This window comes from Odocoileus virginianus, unplaced genomic scaffold, assembly GCF_023699985.2.
Source record: "Odocoileus virginianus isolate 20LAN1187 ecotype Illinois unplaced genomic scaffold, Ovbor_1.2 Unplaced_Contig_2, whole genome shotgun sequence".
NCBI classification, from domain to species: Eukaryota; Metazoa; Chordata; class Mammalia; order Artiodactyla; family Cervidae; genus Odocoileus; species Odocoileus virginianus.
Genome location: NW_027224319.1, coordinates 3245080 through 3270737, shown reverse-complemented (window position 1 = coordinate 3270737; position 25658 = coordinate 3245080). Strand labels below are relative to the sequence as shown.

The window sequence follows — 25658 nt, the reverse complement described above, 5'->3', positions numbered from 1 at the left end:
GGGCAGTATTATTAGCCCATTTGACAGATGAAGCAGCTAAGGGCTATGACAGAGGGAGAGTCACCTGCGCCTGGACACACGGTTACGCAAGAGATGGAGACTAGACTAGAATGCAGGTCAGTCCTAATTCTTAACCACTGTGCTAGGTTTCCTATATGTGCAGGACCAGTGGGAAATGCAGAGACTTGCTCAAAGGTTCTGCACTGTGAAACTCCCAGGACTGGGGTCCTCTTGCCTCTCTCAAGGATCTCAGGGGTCCTCCTATTCTTTGTCAGTTCTTGCCAATACTCAGCGTCTTCCTGAGGTGAGGCTGATCAGTTAAACTTGTCACACCCATTCACCTGCTGCAGACCAAACTTTAGAAATAAAACGTCCAGAAAGGCATGGTCTCTGCCCTCTGGGAGCGGCAGGCCACCTCACTACGTGACTGGAAGCCACACACCACCCTGCCCCTGGCCAGGAGCAAATGGGCACAGATGGGCCACTTACCGAGAGGGCACTGCTGAGTCCCATCAGCTGAGAAATTGCAGAGTTCAGCGAGAAGTCCTCTGTGAAATGGGCAGTCACCTATTGGTAAAAGCAGAATCATTCACTTTGTTCAAAGTTCCGTTAAGCTTACACACACACACACACACAAACTGAATTATCTGAAAAATGTGGAACTAAATGCATGTCATAAAAGATACTTATAACTGATTTCACTATCTCAAGTAGTCACTGTAATGTTTTATCAGCACAAAGATTTTTTTTTTTCAGCATAAAGATTTTTTTTTTCAGTACAAAGATTTTTAAAGTCAAAGTCAATGTTGTTTCCGCCATTCAAGACTGCTCCTCTTCCTCTATAGCTGTGACAGTGTTGGTTCCCGAAGCAGGTGCCTAAGAAAACACTGATCGTTACCTGAAGAGGAGGCGGGACCCACTGATGACCAAACAGCAAACAGGAGATGGGATAAAGGATGTCACTTCCCCTTAATTCACAATGAAGATTATTGGTACATGGGGATAAGGTGAGTTTTACATTTTCAAATATAGAGTCAACACAAGAACACAAATACTACTTGTCAGCTTTTTCCTATTGGCATGTTTTTCAATTTTGACCATGGGCAAGGATACAGAAAACTAACACACCCTTAAGATGTCAAGAGTTTCCAACGTGTTGAAATAACCCAATTCTATTATCTGACAGAAGAGAAGAATTTGCCAAATTCAAAGAGAAAATATGTGATATGCAGATAATCATTCAAGCAGCACTCAGATAACTAAAGTCAATTTCATGAGCTCTGCTTCTCTACAGCATGGTAGACAGGACAGAAATAAAGCTGAAGAAGTGTCACTAAATGAGACCATGCTGGATCCAGGGCCACTGCAGTCTACACAAACCAGAGAAAAGCTCAGCTCCTTTTCAACGTCCTCAGTTACCAGAGTCTAGAGAAGTGACCTTGACTGACTTTCTAAGTTTGAATCAGCACATCTTAAAAAAAAAAAAAAAAACATTCAGCCTAAGGAGAATTTGGGGTATTTAGTACCCATTCAAAAGTGGCTTCAGGCTTCCTAAGTGCTTTCTTTCAAAGACATATGACATTTTTTCACAAAGGTCTTAAAGAGGTAAATGTCATATTATAGCAGACTTTCAGATGAAAAATTTAAAGGGATGTTATCAATGAAGAATCTTTAAAAATGATTTAGACACTACTATGCTATTCTCTAAGAAGATAAAATAAACCATTGATTTATTTGCAAAATTCATTCCACAATATCTTGCACAAATACTGTGTAACAAAGTTTCTGAGTGGAAAAGTCTCCGCTATGCTGAGTATCAGGGAACTCTCTGCTCAGTTCCTCACGGGCTGTGTGACTTTCACAGGGCATTTAACTGTTCTGTGCCTCAGTTCTGCCCACAGAAGGGATGAGGAGGAGGCTAAAGATGAGGAGACTAAAGAACAGAGTCTTTTCAACCCCTTTCAACTCTAAAATTCTATTTCTGTTTTTATAATATATATAGTGTGTCATCAGTATGACATTAAATTTGATTCTCTATCTGAAAGTAAAGCGTTAGTTGCTCGGTCATGTCCAACTCTTTACAACCCCACGGACTATAGCCGCCAGGCTTCTCTGTCCATGGGATTCTCCAGGCAAGAATACTGGAGTGGGTAGCCATTCCCTTCTCCAGGGGATCTTCCCACCCAGGGATCGAACCTGGGTCTCCCGCATTGCAGGCAGATTCTTTACTGTCTGAGCCACCAGGAAAGCCCTAGGATGTGTTAAATACGGAAACATGGAAAGTGGGCAGCTTCCTCAGATGTGGGATGGACAAATGGGAGACATCACTAGAGGGAGCCATTTCCCAAGAGCATCTCTTTCCCTTAGAATGCGTGCACTGCTGCGTTCTCACACGCTAGTAAAGCAATGCTCAAAATTCTCCAAGCCAGGCTTCAGCAATACGTGAACCGTGAACTTCCAGATGTTCAAGCTGGTTTTAGAAAAGGCAGAGGAACCAGAGATCAAATTGCCAACATCCGCTGAATCATCAAAAAAGCAAGAGAGTTCCAGAAAAACATCTATTTCTGCTTTATTGACTATGCCAAAGCCTTTGACTGTGTGGATCACAATAAACTGTGGAAAATTCTGAAAGAGATGGGCATACCAGACCACCTGACCTGCCTCTTGAGAAACCTATATGCAGGTCAGGAAGCAACAGTTAGAACTGGACATGGAACAACAGATTGGTTCCAAATAGGGAAAGGAGTACATCAAGGCTGTATATTGTCACCCTGCTTATTTAACTTATATGCAGAGTATATCATGAGAAACGCTGGGCTGGAGGAAGCACAAGCTGGAATCAAGATTGCTGGGAGAAATATCAATCACCTCAGATATGCAGATGACACCACCCTTATGGCAGAAGGTGAAGAAGAACTAAAGAGCCTCTTGATGAAAGTGAAAGAGGAGAGTGAAAAAGTTGGCTTAAAGCTCAACATTCAGAAAACTAAGATCATGTCATCTGGTCCCATCACTTCATGGCAAATAGATGGGGAACAGTTGAAACGGTGGCTGACTTTATTTTTTTGGGCTCCAAAATCACTGCGGATGGTGATTGCAGCCATGAAATTAAGATGCTTACTCCTTGGAAGGAAAGTTATGACCAACCTAGATAGCATATTAAAAAGCAGAGACATTACTTTAACAACAAAAATTCGTCTAGCCAAGGCTATGGTTTTTCCAGAGGTCATGTATGCATGTGAGAGTTGGACTATAAAGAAAGCTAAGCACAGAAGAATTGACGCTTTTTAACTGTGGTGTTGGAGAAGACTCTTGAGAGTCCCTTGGACTGCAAGGAGATCCAACCAGTCCATCCTAAAGGAGAGCAGTCCTGGGTGTTCACTGGAAGGACTGATGTTGAAGCTGAAACTCCAATACTTTGGCCACCTGATGCGAAGAGCTGACTCACTGGAAAAGACCCTGATGCTGGGAAAGATTGAGGGCAGGAGGAGAAGGGGATGACAGAGGATGAGATGGTTGGATGGCATCACCGACTCAATGGACATGGGTTTGGGTGGACTCTGGGAGTTGGTGATGGACAGGGAGGCCTGGTGTGCTGCGGTTCATGGGGTCACAAAGAGTTGGACACGACTGAGCGACTGAACTGAACTGTTGCTCCACCTTGGGGAAACACGCAAAGCAGGAGGATCAAATAATCAAGGTAAGTGGGGCTACCATAATAAGACAGGAGGAAGATCCCGTGTGCCCACCCCAGGGCAGGCAGGCCACACAGACCGCAAGGGCTCAGTCACAGAATCAACCAGTGTTCCAGGAAGGTTTCTGACCTGAGAGATGACCGAGTTCTTGTACTCCCACAGCCTCCTGGCCTCGGCTTTCTCCTTGTCGCTCAACAGCTGAGGCCTGGGTGCCTTCCCAGACGTCCTGGCCTCGATAAATCGCGTCACCAAAGACCACAGACGCTGCTGCCATCTCAGCACCCCAGGGAGCGCGTCAGCTGCGTGTGACGTTAGTGAACAAGAGAGAGAAGGAGAGACATGTGAGGATGACTGGCTTGGTCACACCAAGCGACAAAGCGCCTGTGAAGGAGGAGATGCTTCATGGGGTCTCCCCAAGGGCAGGGAGAAGGGTCTTCCCTGGCTGCCAGTGCCTGGGACCTCAGACCAGGACTGACTCAGTCATTTCTTCTTAGGGCCCCAGATATTCTGAGCATAGGACGCCGGGGCTTACTCAAAGGGTTCCCAGCAACTGTCACTGGCCCAAAAGGAGCTTAGAAGTTTGGGCCAGGATGTGCATGAGGGCATCCCCTCCTTGGTTAAGAAAGCCTGCTGTGACGAAAACGTCCTTGGAACCAGCAGCGTGCGTGGAGACAGGGCTGAGTTACATGCAGGCTGCCCTCTCACGTGGACAGGCAGTACACAGAGGCAGTGCTGGTCCCATGCTGCGTTCAGAGCCACCCTGCTATGCAGCCTCAGGTGTTTCAACACAAGCCCGGTCCTCGCCAGTTTTGTGTTTCACGTGTTTCAGCATGCGCGCATGCTCAGTCATGTGTGACTCTGTGACCCCGTGGACTGCAGGCCACCAGGCTCCTCTCTCCACCAGATTCCTCAGGCAAGAATACTGGCGTGGGTTGCCATTTCCTCCTCCAAAGGATCTTGCCAACCCAGTTTTAGATCTAAACAACTCTGGAGGGAGAAATCGCCACGTCCCCCACCCCCCCAACACCCCGACCGTGGGGCTGCTGTGGGAGACTGCCGAGGTCACAGGTAACATCGGGGCCAGGCCCCATGTGGGGTTCTCTGGCCTGGTAAAGGGCAATGATGCCGTTCTGGGAAAAAAACCTTTCCGGTTACACCAAGAGGGGACTGGCCTCTGTGGACCGCAATGGGCCCAGATGTACCACAAAAACCAGCCTGGCTCAAGGAAATGTTCTCAAAGTGGGATCCTCGTAGAACCTGCCAGAGAACACCAGTCTGTGCTGAAGGCAGGCTCCCAGCCCCACCCTGGGGGCTGGGTCAGCAAGGCTGCAGTGAGGACCGGGGGTCTGCAGCCACAGCGTGCTCTCTCGCAGGTCTGGGGCTCATTACATCTGATCACGCTGGTCTAGGAATGGCACAGGACATCGGGCAAACCTACCTGCTCCACAGTAGGACCCTAGGACCCTCCCCTACTGTCTCAGCAAAGACACTCCCTTCCCTGGACTCCCTGGGCGCGGAGGCAGATCGCGGAGGCGGCAGGCTGGGAGGGGAGGCTGACTTACTCTTCACATCCCACAAGACATCCTTCTCCGGAGGGGCGGCGAAGAGGATGTACAACCGGACGGTGTCGATGCCGTACTGGTCCACCACGTCCTCGGGCTCCACGCCATTGTGCTTGGATTTGCTCATCTTCTCCCAGCTCACCTCGAGCTGCTCCCTCGTGTTTGCGTGAACGGGATCGGAACCTGCAAACCAGAAGGACGCGTCAGTAGGAGGGGACGCCGAACTGGTTCTATCACAGCATATCCAATCTGGAAATACTGAGGGAGCCATTCAACGTGTCCACTTGAAGAATCCCACTAATTCACTTAGTGTGACGAGTTCTCTCCCTTTAGACATTGTAACAGTGGTTTAGTTTTCAAATAAATGAGGCCCACCTCCCACCACAAATCTGCCTTTCATGAACAGATGGTACACTTGCCAGCTTTTTCTCGGTCACAAAACAAGACAAAGCAATGGCCCTCTTTTTAAAAAGTAAATCACTTACATACAAAAAGGACAGGAAAAAAGGGTAAGGAGGACCTGCATACTGCTCTTTTCTTTATGGATTCGGGGCCTCCTCTGGCAGCTGGCAGCTGACCAGCCAGGGTCTCGGAGCAGCAGAGCATGCCTGAGGTCACTTCACCCGGAGGGAGGTCCCCGTCCATGTGAAGTCACCAGAACGTGAGCTCACCCCAAGAGCGGGGTCCAGGCATGGGGTTAGCTCGCTGGGCTCACATGACCCGTGGGTCCCGCTGTGGAGCCCTGCCCTTCTCTCCTCCCCACTCCACACTATCTGTCTGGACGGTGCTGACGGAGGAGGCCTTCCCTGGCCGTGTGTGTATGAGGTGGCCTTGCAGCCAAGCTCCAGCGGCTGGGACCAGGAGGACCCCTGACAAGGTTAAGTCTCCTTCTCCGCAACTGGCTAAGAGATGCTCAGTCTGTCTCGGTGCTGCTGGGCACTGGAGCCCGGGGTCCTAAGTAGGTGAGGCCTCTGCCCAAGGTCACTGTGTGCACTGAAATTAGGGAGAGCGGGGTCCAAGCCTGGCAGGGGAAGGAGAACAGGGCAGGAGAACGGCGCGGAGCAGGAAGCAGAACTAGAGGCTCAAGAACAGAGGAGGCAGCAGCGGCCGCAGCTTCCTACACGCTGCCCCTCCCTGCAGCTGGGCTTGGACGATGTCCCTATGTCCTTGGGTGAAACTGCCTTTGTGTGGATTTCTGTTCCTCCTAGCTAAGTGTTCCTTGGCTCCAAGAGCAACCCAGATGGGCCATTCTCACCTGTGAAATCTACTTCCTCTCGCCGTAGATACTGTCCAGATGGTAGTCGGAATGTCTGCCCCTTGATAAGGCCTTGGGCCAGCAGTTTATGAAAAGGCTCTCTAAGGAAAGAAAACAGGAGCAGAAAACTGGTGGGGTGGGCACTGGATGCATCCAGAGAGAGCAGTACAAACCTTACCTGTGGATGAGTACAGGTAAACGCTCTTTGTGAAAACAGGCTGACCGCTTGTCAACTCGACTTGCACAAACAGTTCCTTACACATAAACACTAAGAAAACTAGGTCAAATCAGTGGAGATTAACTACTTTCCAACTTAGGGAAGTGAAATAACACCAGGCCTCACATCCGGAAGTCCTGGATTGGAATCTCTGTGCTGCTTCTCAATGAGCCCAAGGCAAGTCACTTCTTTACTCCGAGCATCAGTCTGCTCATCTGTAAAATGGGGATTATAAAAACCTGCCTCAAAGCATTGTTGGGAGGATTAAATGAAACGACTGCATGAAAACAGTTGTAAATTTTAAAGGTATGTACAAAGGTCAGTTGGGCTTCCCTGGTGCCTCAGCAGTAAAGAATCCGCCTGAAATGCAGGAGATCCAGATTTGATCCCTGGGTCGGGGAGACCCCCAGGAAGAGGGCCTGACAACCCACTCAGTGTTCTTGCCTGGAGAATCCCATGGACAGAGGAGCCTGGCGGGCTAGAGCCCATAGAGCTGCAAAGAGTCAGACACGACTGAAGCGACTGACACGCACACACACGAAGGTCAGTTATGCTGAGCCCGGAGTAACGAAAAGTTCAGGATGACACAAAGAGGTCTACGCTGGGCTTTTATTCAAGGAGATAATTCACTCCTTAACTTTTATACAGTGCTTGCTAAAATTCTTTTAAATATCTTTAAATCATGCAAATTATACATGATTACCCCTTTTGTTCAAATTCAAACACCCCTCCCCCTGTCTTCCCAGGCCTATTCCCCTCTGATGAGGCAATTACTACTAGTTCACACAGATCTGTTTCTGTTTTACTTTTGGTTGCACAGCATGGCATGCGGGATCTTAGCTCCGCGACCAGGCCCTGGCAGTGAAAGTACTGAGTCCAACCACTGGATCACCAGGGAATCCCCAGATCTATTTCATTTTCAACATCTACTGAGTACTTTACACATGGGTGGATTATAATTTATTTATAGTGTCTATTTTTTTTAAAAAAGCAGTGTTAGTCACACCCTTATTGGCTGAACAGTGAACTGAAGATGTTTTCTCTTAAGAGGACAAGCAAAGGTTAGACTCTTGAACTGAAATTATTTCAGATTTGAAACTGTTGCACAGTTTTGAAGCACACAAGAAAGAGCTACTCCACATTCAATTTGTGGAGACCTCTGCTGAGAGCACGTGTCCATATCTCACTCTTATAAAGCGCAGGGAGGAACATTTGAATGAGATGGATTGATGTTCTCTGCCAACATCACCCCCGGCACAACACATCTATCAGCATACGAACCATCGGGGTCTTTAAGCTCACTTACATGGAGTGGCTTTTTAGAGGCTCCAAGACCCAACAGATAGCATCACCAACTCAATGGACATGGATCTGAGATAGTGAAGGACAAGGAAGCCTGGCGTGCTGCAGTCCATGGGGTTGCAAGGAGTTGGACACAACTTTAGTGACCAAACAACAAACAACTCAAAGACCCAATAACCTCAAAGAGGCCAAGCAGAGCACAAACCCAGCTCTAGTGATGGAGGCACAGGGTGCTGGCTGTGTTAATTAACAGAATGTCGTTTCACACGTGAGGCTAATACAGATGAACCCTGGGACAGAGGAAGAAGGCCTCCGTACAGGGCCCTGATCTGCACACTGGGCAGCCCGTCACAGCAGCTGGGCGGACAGACGCGGTTTAAAGGAAATTCTCCAGTGGACTCAGAGGGATGGAGTGGAACAAAGAGGATGACTGAGAAAGAGATGAAGGTCAGCTAGGAAAAAAGGACCCCTGGTCTCTGTGTTTTAAAATCCTGTTATGAGCATGTGTATGTATGTGTGTGTGCACATGTGAGTTTGGTGGGGTCTGTGTGTATGTGTGTGTGGGGGTATCTGGTAAGGTGTAAAAGACCCAATATAATTAACATTAAGTGGAAACTAGTCAAGTTACTCAGTGTTAACAGGGCCTGTCCATCATGGTACCATGTTAATTTGGAAGACGTACATGCAGAAAAATAGTCACCCCATTGTTCTGGCTCCAAAAACTATCTTAATAATAAGCTCTTTGAGTCACAAAATTGCCTTCCTTCCACCTCTCAGACATTCCACCAGCAATGTCACCACTGGCAGAATGACATCCTTCTGTACCACATCCCAGGAAGATTCCCAGACAATGTAAGTGATACGAAAAATGATCTGAAAATACAGTGCACTTGGATCTCAGGCTGCATTTTAACCCAGAAGCACCTTTAAGGGGGAGCAACGGTGTCTGTGGTCCCCACTTCTCAGGAATACAGAACACAGAACCATGAGGAGCCTAGTGTCCTTGGGCCACACTAGCTGTATCCAGGCAGGTTGGGGTTTGGATGCCCAAGACCCCAGATCTGCGTTTTCCCCAGGAAGCTCAAGGGCCTCTACCCACAGACTGAGTCTGCAGCGTTCTCTGCCACCAGCCCCGTCTGCCCTCTGGGCCTCTGCCTTCACACCTAAATGCCCCTGGCCCTCACAGAGGCCCCAGGGACACTGGCTGTTCCCAGAACGGGCCATGCGCCCTAGGACTCAGCAGGAATGCCCATCTCAGCCTGAGTTCCTAAGGTAACCCGGACCTGCCCTTCACCACTGAGCTCAGGCACCCCCTTCTCCGGTGGGTGTCCCTGTCTCCCCTGCACACGGCTCTGGACTCTCCTTCGGCTCCTGACATGTCCAGCACGCTTGGCCATGAAGAGCATGCCCAGGCTGTGTGCTGATTACAACATAAATACCTGTGTACCGCCGCCATACCCCCGTCGTGACAAGGACTATGGTCTTGTCCTTTCATCTGTCTCAGCGCTTAGCACTCTTTCAACGGATGACAGGCTCTTTAAACATGTTCAGAACACGGATGATGGATGAACAAACACAAATGAACAGACAGGCGGACGGCAGGATGGAGGGAGGAAGACATGGATGTTTGAAGCCATCTGTGCCTTCCATCCAATCTGGGGTGGCACCTGGATTTTAACCTCATCACACAAAAGATACAACACAGTTTTAAAACAGAAGGAGAAAAGCATATGGTTACTTTTTACTGGGCAGACGAAGACAGTGGCTACACAGCAAACTGAATGAGTGTCCTACGTGCGGGGGCGGCCTCCCCCACACCCGGTGGGGTCTTCACTGGGCATTGGTGGGCTCAACGGGGCCGATTTTTTGCACACACCCGGGGTGCACATTTTTGAGTACTAGCTCTTCTTTTAGGAATCTTCCTCAAATAATTTTACATGCTGCTGCCTCACACAGAGACACACTGCAGCTTTCTTCCTGCTGGGCTCCGTGGCAGGAGGATGAATCTGCTGTTACCATCTTAGGCTCTAGTGTCCCTGTGCACTGGTTTTTGAGGTTTTTCCTTTTCTTTCTCACTGTTAGTACATGGTTTTGGTCACTCTTTATTTAATAGAAATAAAAAAATATATCCTTGGGATGGAAGAAGGGAGGGAATCATTTGGATCCCAAAGGTAAAGATTATCAGTAGGATGATCAAAATCAGTAGCTTTAAGCTTCCAGGAGCGGCAGGGGCAGAAATAAGGAGCTTGGGTGTCATTCTTGCAGGGTATTAAGTGGTGCAATGCTTCCCTCTTCTGGGGATGGGCAGAATTGCAACCTGCTGGAACTTTTTTTTTTTTTCTTCTTCTTCAAACTAGGGGCAGTACTAAAGAAGGTTCAAACACCATACAATCGTGCTCATTTCAGATATTAATAAGGTTATGTTCAAAATCCTTCAAGCTAGGCTTCAGCAGTATGTGAATGGAGAACTTCCAGATGTACAAGCTGGGTTTAGAAAAGGCAGAGGAACCAGAGATCAAATTGCCAACATTCACTGGATCATAGAGAAAGCAAGGGAATTTCAGAAAAACATCTACTTCTGTTTCATTGACTATGCTAAAGCCTTTGACTGTGTGAACCATAACAAACTGTGAGAAACTCTCAAAGATGGTAATATCAAGACCATCTTACCTGTCTCCTGAGAAACCTGTGTGCTGGTCAAGAAGCAAGTTAGAGCCCTGTATGAACAACTGACTGGTTCAAGATTGAGAAAGGAGTGCAGCAAGGCTGTTTATAGTCCCCTGCTTATTTAACTTACACGCAGAGCACATCGTGCGAAACGCTGGGCTGGATGAGTTACAAGCTGGAATCAAGATTGCCAGGAGAAATATCAACAACCTCAGATATGCAGATGATACCACTCTAATGGCAGAAAGCAAAGAGGAACTAAAGAGCCTCTTGATGAAGGTGAAAGAGGAGAGTGAAAAAGCCAGCTTAAAACTCAATATTAAAAAAACTAAGATCATGGCATCCAGTCCCATCACTTCATGGCAAATAGAAGGGGAAAAGGTGGAAGCAGTGACAGATTTCCTCTTCTTGGGCTCTAAAATCACTGCAGATGGTGACTGCAGCCATGAAATTAGAAGACGACTGCTTCTTGGAAGGAAAGCTATGACAAACACAGACAATGTATTAAAAAGCAAAGACATCACTTTGCTGACAAAGGTCCATATAGTTAAAGCTATGGTTTTCCAGTAGTCATGTATGGATGTGAGAGTTGGACCATAAAGAAGGCTGAGCACCGAAGAATTGATGCTTTCGAACTGTGGTGCTAGAGAAGACTCTTGAGAGTCCCTTGGACAGCAAGATCAAACCAGTCAATCCTAAAGGAAATCAACCCTGAATATTCATTGGAAGGAATGATGCTGAAACAGAATCTCCAATCATCTGGCAACCTGATCACTATGAAGAGCTGACTCACTGGAAAAGACCCTGATGCTGGGAAAGACTGAGGGCAAAGGAGAAGAGGGTGTCAGAGGATGAGATGGTTGGATGGTATCACCGATTCAACGGACATGAACTTGGGCAAACTCCGGAAGCTGGTGAGGGACGGGGAGGACCAGCATGTTACAATCCACGGGTCAGAGAGTTGGACACGACTTGGCAACTGAGCAACAATAACAACTCCAGCTGCACTGCCCGGGCTTCTCATTGTGGGGGCTTCTCTTGGTGCTGAGCACAGGCTCTAGGGTGCGCGGGCTTCAGCAGTTGCAGCGCGTGGGCTCAGGAACTGTGGCGCAAGGGCTTGGCTGCTCCGCAGCATGTGGGATCTTTTCGGATCAGGGATCAAACCCATGTCTCCTGCACCGGCACGTGGAATCTTTACCACTGAGCCACCGGGAAGCAGGCCCTTCATTTTTACTTGGAGGATAGCTGTTTTACAATATCGTGCCGGTTTCTGCTACACGTGAATCAGCCATAGTTACGTATACCCCCCCCTCGAGTCTCCCTCCCACCCCCGCACCCGCCATCTCAACCCTCAAGCTGCTGGACTCTGACCCTAAGTCCAGCCTTTCTGCCTAAGGCTACACACTTCTCTGGCCTCATCTCTCTTTTTTAAAAGTGAACTTCTAAATGAAGTAAAGCGCACATATTGAAAAGCTTGTAATTCCTACTGGTAAAACTTGAGGAATTTTCACAACAGAAACACACTGGTGTAACCAGTACCAGGTCAATGATCAGAACGTGACCCACCTCCTGGAGGCCCCCTCCTCCCCCTTCCAGCTGCCGGGCTGCTCACACCTCTGCGCCTTTCAGAGTGCGGGAATCTCGCGGGAGCGCCCACCCTGGGGGCCCTTCCCAGAGAGGCCGGCGTCCCCCTCAGGCAGCAGAGCCCCCGCATCAAGCAAGTCTCGAGTTCTGAAAACGTCAGCGGCTGAGGCTCACCCGGGCCGCCTGCCCCCAGGGCCGAGGCACTGCAGTGGCGGCCGGAAGGGCCGTCTAGGGCAGAGGTGGCAAGACTGCCCCGGTGCCCTGCCCCCATCCCGGACCCACGGCTGCACGTCCTGGTGGACTGGGGCTCAGCCTCAGGATTCTTGGCGCCACGTGCTCAGAAGGCAGGGCGACCCTGTGACACCTGTCATTCGTTTATTCCGCAGCTATTTACTGAGTGCTGACAACATGTCCCGCGCTGAGCCAGGCATTTAGGGATGTCATGGTGGGCAAGGCCAGCCCAGCCCTCACGGAGCCGGCCTGCCTGCTGCCACTGAGCCAGACGGATGCCTGCCCATCCTCAGGGCTGGGAGGGGGGAACAGAGAGTCCAGTCAGATCTGCAGACCGACTCCTGCCACACCAAGTCCAAGCTGCTCAGCTCGGCCATCGAGGATGTCCATCCCTCCCCGTTCACGTCCTCTACTCCTTCTTACACACTTGTTGCCCACAGGCGCGTCCATGTCCTCGCTCACTGTTCCCTGAAGTACTATCTAAACTTCCCATTTGTCAGAACTCTACCCCTCCTTCCAGACCCCCCTCAAACGCCAAATCCACCAGGAAGGCGTCTCAGGCCCCCACGGGCAAAATTAGTTGCTCTTTCTCCGGTGTGTCCGGTGTGGTTCCCGTAACTGCATCGGGCAGGTGTTAAATGCTACTGTGCATTGATGTGAGTTGCTTTGCTGCCTGCCTTCCCCGAGAGTGGGGAGTAGGAGGATCCTTGAAGACCCCTCTAGTAGCCAGTTCATCACAGATGCTCAGCTAAGGCAACTGGTTTGAGCTATGTCAAGTTTGTTTCCACGCGTGAATAAACAAATCTGCCAGCAGCAGAGAAGGGGATGGTGTGGAGGGCACAAGAGATGAAGCAAGAAAGGGGATGAAGGGCGGGCACTGGATGCTACTGCTTCCAAGTAGGGCCAGGCCCTTTTTGCAGAGAGAGGCATGCGTAAAGATTTCAGACTCTGTCCACTTGAAGCCCCTGGGAAGATCAGCAGGGAACAAGAGTGGAAGAGGGACAAATTCCACAGTGGGCAGGGGGCCCCCCAGTTCCTGGAATCCTGCTCAGTCCCCAGTGACCCTCCCTCCACTCTTCCAGGGCCTCAGGGCTCTGGGAAGCCGGTTCTCATTCCTTCCACCCTTAGGGGTAGTTTAGCTCTGAATGAGGAGTCACATTTGTATTTGAGCAACAACTCGGTACAGACCCCTCTTGCACTTAATCAAAGAGCTTACAGGAAAACGGGTGGCCCAAGACATGCTCATAAATCACCGGCACAAGAAGGAGGCGTGCAGTGTGATGCAGAGAAGCACGCGGCATGGGCGTGGGGGCCAAGGGAGCGTCAAGGGTCCTGTTGGACTGGACGTCACACCACACCGCCAAGTTCATGATTCAGATGCGCAACAGTGTAACTCGTGTATTTCCCATCTGTACATTCATTCACCAAAGGCACCTGGGAACAAAACTGTATAAGCAACCGAGATATTCTCGTGTCATAATGACTCTGTATAGCAGGGAGCTTTATAACAAAGTGAAAAGTCTGCCACTCCAAACCACCAACAAACCCCTTCGGATTCCCGGATTCCGAAGCCATCAAAGATGGAGGCGTTATGCAGGGCCGAGGCGTTATGCAGGGCCTCGGCCTTAGGGAAGGCCTAGAGGGGTTCCACTTTCATGAATACAAATTAGTGCTCTTTTCCTTGAGTCAGACTTCCTCTTACTCCTTCAATACCACCCTGAGGGTTGGATTACTTTCATATGCACCGAAGCACGGCTCTATGCAAGTAGAATGATGAAAAGTGATGGAATCGTCAAGTGTTTCCTTGACAGTCTGGACTGCACTAACTCAGAAATTACAACTAATACCTGCTGGTCACGGAAACGCACCTTTGTCCAAAGAAGGACAGATGGAAGGAAGGGGGGTAGGTGTGAGGGAGGGAGGGAGGGAGAAAGGTTACTAATCATTAGGATTAACAAGGAATTTCAGAACGCAGGCAGGCTATTTTAAGCATCCTTACAAAAATCACTGCATACAGGAATGTATTAATCAAGACATGGCTAAAGAATCTCAGGATTCATTAGAGTCCTAACCACTCTGGATAACCTGCTCTCCTCTCTCCTGCCTGGTCAGTCAGCTACTATGTAGATCTGGAAAGAAGAAAACAGAAAGCTGCAGATCTCTGAAAACAGTCTCTAATTGGGACTTCTCAGACTAACTTCACCTTGTTCTTCATCCCTGCCCCTGAGTCCAGGGCCATCATGTTCACATAATTGGCCTGTTTCTAAGCATCGAGATGTGGCTTGTCTGAAAATATCACTGTTTCCATTTCCTAGCAGCTAGCCAGGGGCCTGGAAGGAAGTCTTATTAATACCATGAGACTCAGGTAAAGTCTTTCTTTTTTTCCTTACCTTTTCCCAATAGCTCCATTTCTGGTGTGATTAGAAACAGCTCCCTGGACCAGGGACGCAGGCCTGCTGAGTTCACAATGGTCAGCAGCTGGCTGTCAGCATGGGAAGCAGCAGCTTCTGACGCCACCCCAGCCTTTGATGACTGCAAACCGCAGATAGCACGTCAATTCAGGGTACTTAGTGTCTCTCTGGGTCGTAAGAGCAGCTGATGCTGATGCTGACTCCCCCTCACCCCCACTCCCCATGCTCACACATCACATTTAAAGCCCAGCACGCTTCCCTGCTTCAGAATATAAACTATAAATGACTTTGCTTTATTTTCTGCTATAAAGTCACATAGTCATTGGGAGAACAACCATTAAGAAAGAATAAAATCATCAATAAGCTCATCATCCAGGGAGAACTAGTGTTAACATACTGACATAATTTTTTTTCTAGTCTTTTCTCTTGCTTTCTGTGTGTACTGGTGTGTGTACATGTAAAGACAGAGAATCAAATTGTATCTACAAATTTCTGCCTTGGTTTTTTTACTTCTCATTACTTCAGATGTATTTCTCCTTGGTGTTCAACATCCTTTGAAATAAATATAAAGAGTTGTATGGAGTCTTCCATACAACAACAAGAGATGGAGTATACTTTGCCCTTTCTCAGCATTTTGGGGCATTTAGGTTTGCAGTAATACTTGAAGTAATACTTATATGAACATTCTCGTGTATAAGTTTGTGTTTCTAATTATTTCCTTATGATAGATTTCTAGAAGTGCAATTAGTGTGCCCAAAACTATTTTTTGGGGGCACTATTTTATGACTATTTTTAAAGCACTCCCTCTATACTGCTAAAAAGCTTTTCTAGAAGATTGTTCCCAACTGCCTTGTAGTGCATGAGAGACCCGCTCTCACTGGGATGCTGTTTGGAAAACGCTTATTTTGTGTTCCTTTTGCTGCCAACAAGATAAACATTTTAAAATATGTTTACTGATCGTCTGCATTTCTTCTTTTGCAAATTTCCTGTTGACATAACTTCCAGCTTAATCATCAACCGAAACTGAATCAATCATCATCTGAAACTGATGTTTCAGACACACAATAAAGGCACCAGCTGTCCCATGGGATGGTACTTCTAATCCAGAGGCCAGTTTCTTCTTATAAATGGTAAAGAGCCCTTCTGGAAATTCAAACTGCAGACCTAAATGTGCAAGTGATGAAAGAAAGGGCCTGGGCTCTTTTAGGAAATAGGAAGATTATTAGATCCACATAAACCTTTGCTTTTATATTTGAAGACATTTAACCAGAATCAGAGAGTGAAAAGGGTGCTCAGAGGTGATTGAATCCCCAATCTATGAGGCCAGGGAGAACCATAGGGGTTAGAACTCTCATCTGCACCACTAATTACAGGACCAAGTGAGCAGGAAACAGAGGTTTCTGGACTCCCAGTCCAGACCTACTACCTGAACAGTGGCCAAGTGACTGTCTGAGAAATGAAAAGTGGGACAACTGAAGTCCCAAGTCCCTCCTGATATGACAATGCTAACCAAAAGGCATACAGAAATAGACAAGAAATTCCAATTTATACACATTTCAGGAAAAGGAGCTAATACATAAAGAGAAACACACACGTGACTGACAGGTCTCAAAATTTCGCCCTAGACCAGCTTGATAAAGTTGTTTGGAGGCTTTAAAATAAATGTTAACTGGAGAGTTTCTGACTCATCACAGAAACTGGATGATTTTCATTTTATCTGAGGCCAACTGGTTTACCAAAACACCTCCACTAAAGAGGTAATGCTCAGAAATAAATAGTTTTCAGATGCTACTGTTGCCCTGATGTGATTGAACAGGAGCATTGCTGACAAGTGTGCTGAGAAACAGAGATAAGATGACTTTCTGCATCTTCTTCAGAAAGGTCAGCCTTCTGAGGACTTAAAATAACTCTCCCTCTTTGTGGGGGAGTATGAAGGCATGGAATAGAATTGAACCATCTTGGGAAGAACTAAACAATATATATTGCATAGGTATATTTCTATTTATACCATATTAGTTGTCCCTTAAAATTGATGGTAAGGCAAATTCCAGGAGGACCTCAGGCTTTGCAAATTTTAGAAATGTATTTAATAGAAAAAGTCACATCCAAAACAGTGCTTTAAAATTATGTCGGAATGCTACAAATCTTTTTCTGCTTGACTATAGTTTTAAAACAATGCAAACAAGTTGAAAAAGTAGCCAGGTCTTGTCCTACATCTTAAATTAGCCATTGGGTAATTTATTGACTCATTCATTCCTTCTACAAATAATGGTTCCAAGGCTGAGAAAAGTGCCCTCCTGTTAAGAAGCCAGAAATTATTTGTGGTCTTTGTTTCTAGACCTACATGCATGCATGCATGCTCAATCATGTCTGACTCTGCGACCCGATGGACTGTAGCCCACCAGGCTTCTATGTCTATGGGATTTCCCGTTTGATCCCAACCCAGAGATCAAATACACATCTCTTGTATCTCCTGCATTGGCAGGCAGATTTTTTTTTTAACCACTGAGCCACCTGGGAAGCCCTAGACCTATATGAGAAGGAATTATTTCTCAGGTTGTACTTGCTGTTTGAACTTAGCCTCTCTCTATCCAACTTTCCCTACCCAAGGAGAACATTTCCTTTGAAGAACATACGTTTTAATCTGTTTATATCAATAGGGTTAAACTCAACTGATTGAAACAAACATTCGCTGAGAATGTATGAAGTCCATGAGACTATGATGGTTAACAGGACACAGGTTCCATCCTCCAGGGTAGTCTATGTCTAGTGAGGTAAGGAAATTTCCACAGAGAAGAAATGCAATGCAGAATGGCAGATGGTATAATCTAGGCTACAAACACTGGAACTACAGTCAGCCCTCTTTATCTGTGGGTTCCACACTTGTGGATTCAACAAACCACCGATCAAAAATATATTTTAAAAAAAATTCCAGAAACTTCCAAAAAGCAAAACTTGAATTTGGTGTACCCAGGCAATTTACATAGCATTTACACTGTATTAGGCATTATAAAATTATCCAGAGATGACTTAAAGCATTCAGCAGAGTGTAAGCTACATGCAAACACTACATCATTTTGCATGAGGGATTTCAGCATCCACTGATTTTGGTATCAGTGGGGGTCCTGGAACTAATCCCTAATGGACACCAATGGATGGCTGTAATTTATCGATACTTCCCTGAGGATTAATGCTGTTAATGTGCTTAGTGGCCTTCTGAAGCAGATAGGTTAATTTTTACACATGAAGTTCCCTGGGGCTAATGAGAATTATTTTAAGCATTTAATTTATATATTAAATTAGCTTTCTGTAGACTTAATCTATGTGTGCATGTACAGAATGAGGAAGCAGATCTGAGGACGGGGTAAAAAGGGAGGGAGCTTTAAAGGCACTTCATTTTAATGAAAATGGATTTTAGAGGTTCTGAAAGTGACTTAAGGTGACTGCTAAAATAAATTACAACATATCCATATGACAGGATACTATGCGTAAACTGTAAATGCTAATGTAGAGAGATCAGCAAGATATATTATAAGATAAAAAAGCAAAAGACATATATATATATATATATGAAACATTTTAAAATGAGTATATCAATAGATACATGGAGATATACAAAATATTTTTCTGGAATAAATCAAGAGAAACTGTTAACAGTTGAGATGGGTAGAAGGTAGGCTGCAGGGAGGAAGATTTCAATGTTCACTTTCTATGCAGTTAAATTTAAAAATTTTAATTTTAGACATGTATTACTTTTTCATTATTTAATATTTTAATTGTTAACATTAATTAAGTGGACAGAGAGATAAACAGATATATTTTCCCCTTTTCTTCTTTCTTTTTAAATTAATTAATTAATTAATTACTTTATTTTTCTTTTCTTCTCTTTAATTAAAAAACATTCTAAAAGGCTGTTGCATGAAAAAAACAGCACAGCAACAACTGAAAACAAAAATCTCAGGAATGGTGCTCCAGGCAGAGTGGCAGACAAAAGAACCTGAATTATTGTCCTGACGAAACACAAGTGAAAAAGCCAGATCAGACATAAAAAACACATTGTTTTAAGTGTGCTATTCAGTTGGCAAACTAAGAAACGAGGTTGAAATAAATCTATTTTTAGGTAAATAAGAACTAACAGTTGGTCCTTCCCTTAAAAAAAAAGAGATTCTAAAGTATTAATATTAATATATATTTCAGATAAAAGGGAAATGATTTCAGATGTTCAATTCAGATATGCAAGAAGGAAGAATGAGAAAAGATTAATAAGTATGTAGATCCAATGCAATTTCAGTTGAATGCCCAATAGTTAACCTCTGTGGAATCTGACAAGCGGAATCTGAAATTTATATGGAAGAACAAAAGTCCGAATATATTAATAGTCAAGATACTCCTAAAGAAAAAGAATAAAATAGGAGGACTGCCCTTACTGGATATTGAGACTTGTAGAATTAAAATAAATAATGCCAGTAAATAACTATTAATGGCACAGAAAAAAGAAAATAGACCAATGGACAAAAGAAAAAAAAGACCCTATAAATAGGCCCGTGCATATTCACAAAAGCTTGATTTATGATGGAGAGGGCACTGCAGATCAGTGGAGGAAATGATGGACTATTTCATTAAAGGTATTGAGACACTAAAAGCAGTTGCCATAAAGGAAAAGATTATTAAAATTTACTACATTAAATTAAGAGTTTCTGTTCATCAAAAGACACCATAAAAATAAGACAAGCCAAGAACCAGGAAAAAATATTGCAATACACATAGCATCCAAAATATTTATAGAATTCCTACAATTGATAAAAGAGAGCCCAGAAGAAATAAGAGCAGAACACACAAACAGGGATTTAATGGAAGCGGAAACACAGAGGCTCATAAACATAATGAAAACATGTTAAACTTCATTAAGTCTTTAAATTCAAATTTAACTCACAAATTCATCCATTATAAAACCACAAGTTTGACAGAATTCTTACAGTTGGTTAATATAGTCAGCCCTCTGTGTTTTACGATCCGTGGTTGGTTGAATCCAAGCATGTGGAACTCATGGATATCAAGGGCCAACCATGGCAACTGAGCATCTGCAGATTTGGTACCCTCAGCAGGTCCCAGAACCCATCCTCCGCGGAGATGCAGGGATGGCAGCACTGTATGTTGTAATGGTGAAGATGTCAAGTAATAAATAGGATGTTCTCCTCTGGTAGTGCCAGTGTAGGTTTATATCATCAATTTGAAAAACAGCCTGGCTTTCTTACTAAAGTTGCTCATGTGAGTAATCCTACAGTTCGGCAGTCTCACTCCAGACACATATCTTAGAGAACTGCTCATGTGTGTATGTCAGGAAACATACATGGATGCTCCCAGCAGTTTTGTTCATAACTGCACAAAACAGCCCAAGGACATTAATGGTATGGACATGAACGGAACTCTGTATTAGAAACTCTATTCCATGTAATGGAATACCAGAGGGCAGTAAAACAGGAATGGAACTACTCTATGCAGCAAGATGGATGAAATTCCAAAAATGCTGAGCAAGGGAAGCAAGAGAGAATATGTGAAATATGATTCTATTTATACAAAGTTCAAAGACAGAAACAACATATATATCTTAAAATATTCATCACTGCCAATTAGTAAAGAAATGCAAATCAAACTAAACTGAGGTAGCACCTCACACCAGCCAGAATGGCTATCATTAAAAGTCTACAAACAGGACTTCCCTGATGGTCCTGTGGTAAAAAGCCCGCCTGCCAATGCAGGAGACATGGGTTTGATCCCTGGTCTGGGAAGACTCCACGTGCCTTGGGGCAACTAAGCCCTTGCTCGGGGGCCCTCGAACTGTGACTACTGAATCCTGTGCACTCAAGAGGCCACTTTCCGAAATAAGAGAAGCCACCTCAATGAGAAGCCCATGCACTGCAACTAGAAAGTAGCCCCTGCTTGCCACAGCATGAGAAAGCTCACACACACCAATGAAGACCCAGCACTGCCACAAATAAACAAATAAAATTTTAAAGGTCTGCAAATGACAAATGTTGAGTGCAGAGAAAAGGTAATCCTCCTACACTGTTGATGGGAATGTAAATTGGTACAACCACTATGGAGACCATAATTTGAAATGCACATCAATGTTCACTGCAGACTATTTACATTAGCCAGGACACAGAAGGAACCCAAATGTCCGTCAGCAGAGGAATGGGTAAAGAAGATGTCATACAAATATACAGTGGAATATTACTTGGTCACAAAAAAGAATGAAATAATGCCACTTTCAGCAACATGGATGGACCTAGAGATTATCATACTAGGGGGTAGTAAATCGGACAGAGAAAGACAAATATATATAACTTATAGGTGATATCTAAAAATATGATACAAATGAACTTATTTACAAACAGAAATAGAGTCACAAATGTAGAAAGCAAACTTATGGTTATCAAAGTGGAAAGGTTGAGGGGAGTGATAAATTAGAAGGAGTTTGGGATTAACTCATACACAATGATATATATAAAATAAATAATCAACAAGGGTCTATTGTATAGCACAGGGACCTCTACTTGATCCTCTGCAATAACCTATACAGGAAAAGAATCTGAAAAAGATAGTTATATATATATATATATATATATATATATATATATATACACACATATATATATATATATATGTATATATATATATATATATATATATATATGGGCAGAGGCGGAGGTGTAGGAATGGGGATGATCTGATTAGAGAGGGCACCCTGGGTATTCTAAGGGGCCTGTAGAACTCTATTTCCTAATGTGACAAGGGGGGGGTGCATGGATGGTCATTTTATTTTTAAAATTGTATAATACATTAAATATACATATTGTATACATTATATATATGTACACACACACACACACACACATATATACATATTTATATATAAGGTATTTCACAGGGAAGAACCCCACACATACATCTTTCTGATCACCATGGGGAACAGATTATGGACCAACAGGGAACGAATTTCTCGATGGATTTTTCCCTAGCTTTTAATCCATTATGAACTTTTATCATAGTGATATATTGAGACAGGATTCAGTCAACCTTGAAAACAGAGCAGACATCGAAGGGCCTGATGATAAACATGACCTCACACGAGAAGCTATAAAAAGCCATGTAACATAATGAAAGCTCTTCGCTGCCTCCCAGGTGAAAAATCTCCATTAACAGAGATTTAACTCCATCTAAGAGAGAAGAGCTGAAGGGAAGATCCTACGTGAGTAGGCAAACAGTACAGGCTAGGACTGACTCAACAACACAAGTGGACTTCCAACGGTTAAGGCTGACAGTGACCTCTAAAGCATACTTGAAAAATAAGAGTTCTTCTGCTACATATATATTCACCTTGCTCCAGATGAACTGACACCTGCTTTTGGCTGCTATTCAAGAAACTGAATTCTTTTGCAAAGCAGTCTAAATGCTCACCTGTGTTTGACCATTTTTTGATCGTGGCAAAAATGACTGAAGAATCTCGCATAGAACAAGTGCATGACAGCATGCTCTTTCCCTCCAATGTACAAATCCACAGGCATCCAGTAATCTGCCAGCGCTGTGCTGAAAGGGCTGGGAGGAAGAGAAATGGTCATTTATTAAAAAAAATAAAACCTACTTTGTTACAACTGCATAAATTAGATAGACATTATAATTTGCATATTCCCTGAAATAAATTATGTGAAAGAAAAACAGTGATTTTCATTTTAAAATATAATGAGAAGCTTACATAAGAGAGGAGAAAAATGTCAGAGCAGTATTAATTTATGAAATTTACAAGAACTGTTTCAGAAGTCATTGCTGACATATTTTAACAAATGTGATTTTCACATAGAATGAGGACAAAAGGAATATATACCAGCAATAAAGGTATTTCTGTACAAGGCATATATTTGACTGTCTTGTTTTATTTTAATTTTTATTACCATAGACAATAGAGATTTTTGAGTTCTTACCAATAGAGGGCAATATGGCACTTAAAATGGAGACTCACGCAGATACTAAACATTCATCTTAAAACAGAAAATCTGTCTCAAAAGTAGCCTCAAAATGCAGATAGTCAGCAAGAGCCTGTATATGCCTCTTGAAATGCCCCTAGCATACGTAGAGTAATTAAAATAGCTCAACTCTCTCTCACCCAACAGGTATTTTTTGGTCAGTGGAGGTCCTAAAAGAAAAGTTTCCTCACTGGAAGCATCATTCTCAATCCTAATGAATGCCAAGGAGGAAAAGGCCACTCCCTCTATTTCCTGGCTGGGGTTCTTGTCGGGTGTGGGGCTGGTGGGGGGTGGGAGGGAGAAACAGCACTGGCTGGGGACAGATCTCTTCATCCCCAAGGTAATGCCCTCTCTTGAGGTCATCCAGTGAGGCAAACCTTGGCCTGTGGAGGATCTGCACCCCATGGCTTCCCGTATTTGTGAATTCTCCTCCCCACACCTCAAGCACATTTTTCCCCTGGCGTGGACCTTTGCTCCATCTCGGGCTGGAAGCAGGAGCCCAGGGCTAGGCAGGTGGGCCTGGCCAAACACCATGTGTTTGCATCTTAATACAGCTTGGCTTTCTCTCCTCCAGCTACGATGCCAGAATTCTGGCAAAATTTTAAATAATGTTTCTATGTGAAAAATGGCTCCCTGGAGAAATGTGACTGCTCACACAGGCGACAGAAAAGCAAGGGAAGTCAAGGATGGTGCCTGAAAGTAAGCTTGAAATAAACTGAGGAGTGAGACAATGAAAGTAGCTATGGCTGGGATCGATGACCCATCCGGGAAGCCACCCAGTGACAGCACAAGGCAGCGTGGAAATGCACAGCAGCATTTTACAAGGGGAATGATGTGCTGGGTGGGATTCCAAACCGGGGGCTGTGAAGGTCTCAGGATGTGTCTCACCACTCAGGGGCCCCTCATTAAGCCGGAGTCTCTGTCATCTGTAGGAAGGTTTTCCCTCAAATCTTTCTGAGACGTGGAGAGTCTGATTTCCCTTGCACTGTAAGGCTGCTCTTCCTAAATTATTGTTGCCGTTGTTGAGTCGCTAAGTCTTTCCGACTCTGCAAACCCATGGATTGCAGCACGCCAGGCTTCCCTGTTCTTCACTGTCTCCCGGAGTTTATCCAAGTTCATGTCCGTTGAATCAGTGATGCTATCCAACCATCTCATTCTCTGCTGCCCCCTTCTTCCTCCTGCCCTCAATCTTTCCCAGCATCAGGGTCTTTTCCAATGAGTTGGCTCTTCGCATCAGGTGGCCAAAGTATTGGAGCTTCAGCTTCAGCATCAGTCCTTCCAGTGAATATTCAGGGTTGATTTCCTTTAGGATTGACTGGTTTGATCTCCTTGCTGTCCAAGGGACTCTCAAGAGTCTTCTCCAACACCACAGTTCAAAAGCATCAATTCTTCAGTGCTCAGCCTTCTTTATGGTCCAACTCTCACACAAACCAGCGAAGAAAATGGGGCCATTTTTATACTTGGCCTACAGGGTTTCAGTATATCCGTTCTCCCGTGGACAAGAGCGAGTCGGCAAGGTCTTTGAAGCACAGTGTCTGTGGTTTCCTGTGCTCTGCACCAGTTTTCTTTTGTTCTCATTTCCTTCTCTACCCATCTACCCATTGCTCTCTTTCCCTTATTTATTTTTGTCAAAGAAGCACAAGCACAAAGCTAAAAAAAATCAAACAGTCCCGAAAGGTTTATAATGTACAACAGTGGTCTCCCGCCCTGTTCCTTCACTACCCTCCCCCCGACAGCCTACTTGTCACTTAGCCACTTTTAAACCTTTCAGATGTTTTTTTTTCTGGCAATTATTTAAAAATATGTTTATATGCTTTGTTCATTTATCAGTTGTGGAAATTATCTAGTGACCGTATGTGCGAAGAGGTCACGCTCTCAGCTCGCTGACTCTCTATCTTCTACCCTCCCTGTATACTTACATCATTATTTTCGGTTAAGTTAATAACTTTACATATTTACAACTGCATAAATGCAGTTCACTGCGGGGCCAACGAGGGTATTACCAAAGCTCTTCCTTTTATTCTTTTTCATTTTTCCTATACCTGGGATTTACTTGGCTCTGAAGAATCTAATTTAATAATTGAACACACTACAAGAGCCTGTTTCAAAGAATACAGTTGACTCATGGCTTCCAGCTCTTTCATCTCTGGACCCGCCGGGTGTTGATGGCAGTCTGTGCCCTCCTGGGAGGAGCAGACCCGAGTAGGCATTGCCTCCTGACTTGGGACTCTCGGCGTTTCCTATTCGCCTGCTCAAGAATTTTCAAGCTGTGCTGGGGTCTGAGGCTCTTCGACCCAGTCCTTCTGCCTTTGTCCTTTTTTTTCACAGGTGTCAGACAGACCTATATCCCAGTCCAGGGCTTGGCTGCCGACTCCTGCTCCCTCACCTCTTTATTCCCCAGAGACACCTGCCCCCATAAATCTCTTGCCCATTGAATTCTATCTTGATGTTTGCTTCATGGAAGACCCAGACCAACACATGCTCATGAATTCAGCAGGGCTTTCTGTACCTCTGAGTATTCTGAGGGTCAGTATATCTGAAGTAGTACCAAGCAGAATCCACAAAGGTATCCATCGTATCTGTCTCTCTTGTGGCTGCTCCTTTGCACCTAAGAAGGAAAGAAAGTTCATCGATTGGTTTTTTTTTAAGTATTAATACATTTTCCACCAGCTTTTCAGAAAGCTATAACAATTAGTATGAATTCAAAATG

At 45.0% G+C, this 25658-nt stretch overlaps 1 protein-coding gene across 4 annotated transcripts in view; it reads right to left on the bottom strand.

Moving 5' to 3' along the window:
- Window positions 1-25658, bottom strand: part of LARS2 (leucyl-tRNA synthetase 2, mitochondrial) — a 258562-nt gene that overhangs the window by 16033 nt on the left and 216871 nt on the right. For all 4 annotated transcript variants that reach the window (XM_070463340.1, XM_070463342.1, XM_070463341.1 and 1 more), the window contains 6 exons: window positions 25458-25556; window positions 22386-22523; window positions 6513-6613; window positions 5258-5440; window positions 3825-3994; window positions 490-567 (listed from right to left, as the gene is read on the bottom strand). In XM_070463340.1, coding sequence (XP_070319441.1) covers window positions 490-567; window positions 3825-3994; window positions 5258-5440; window positions 6513-6613; window positions 22386-22523; window positions 25458-25556 — 769 coding nt within the window. The remainder of the gene's footprint in view (window positions 1-489; window positions 568-3824; window positions 3995-5257; window positions 5441-6512; window positions 6614-22385; window positions 22524-25457; window positions 25557-25658) is intronic.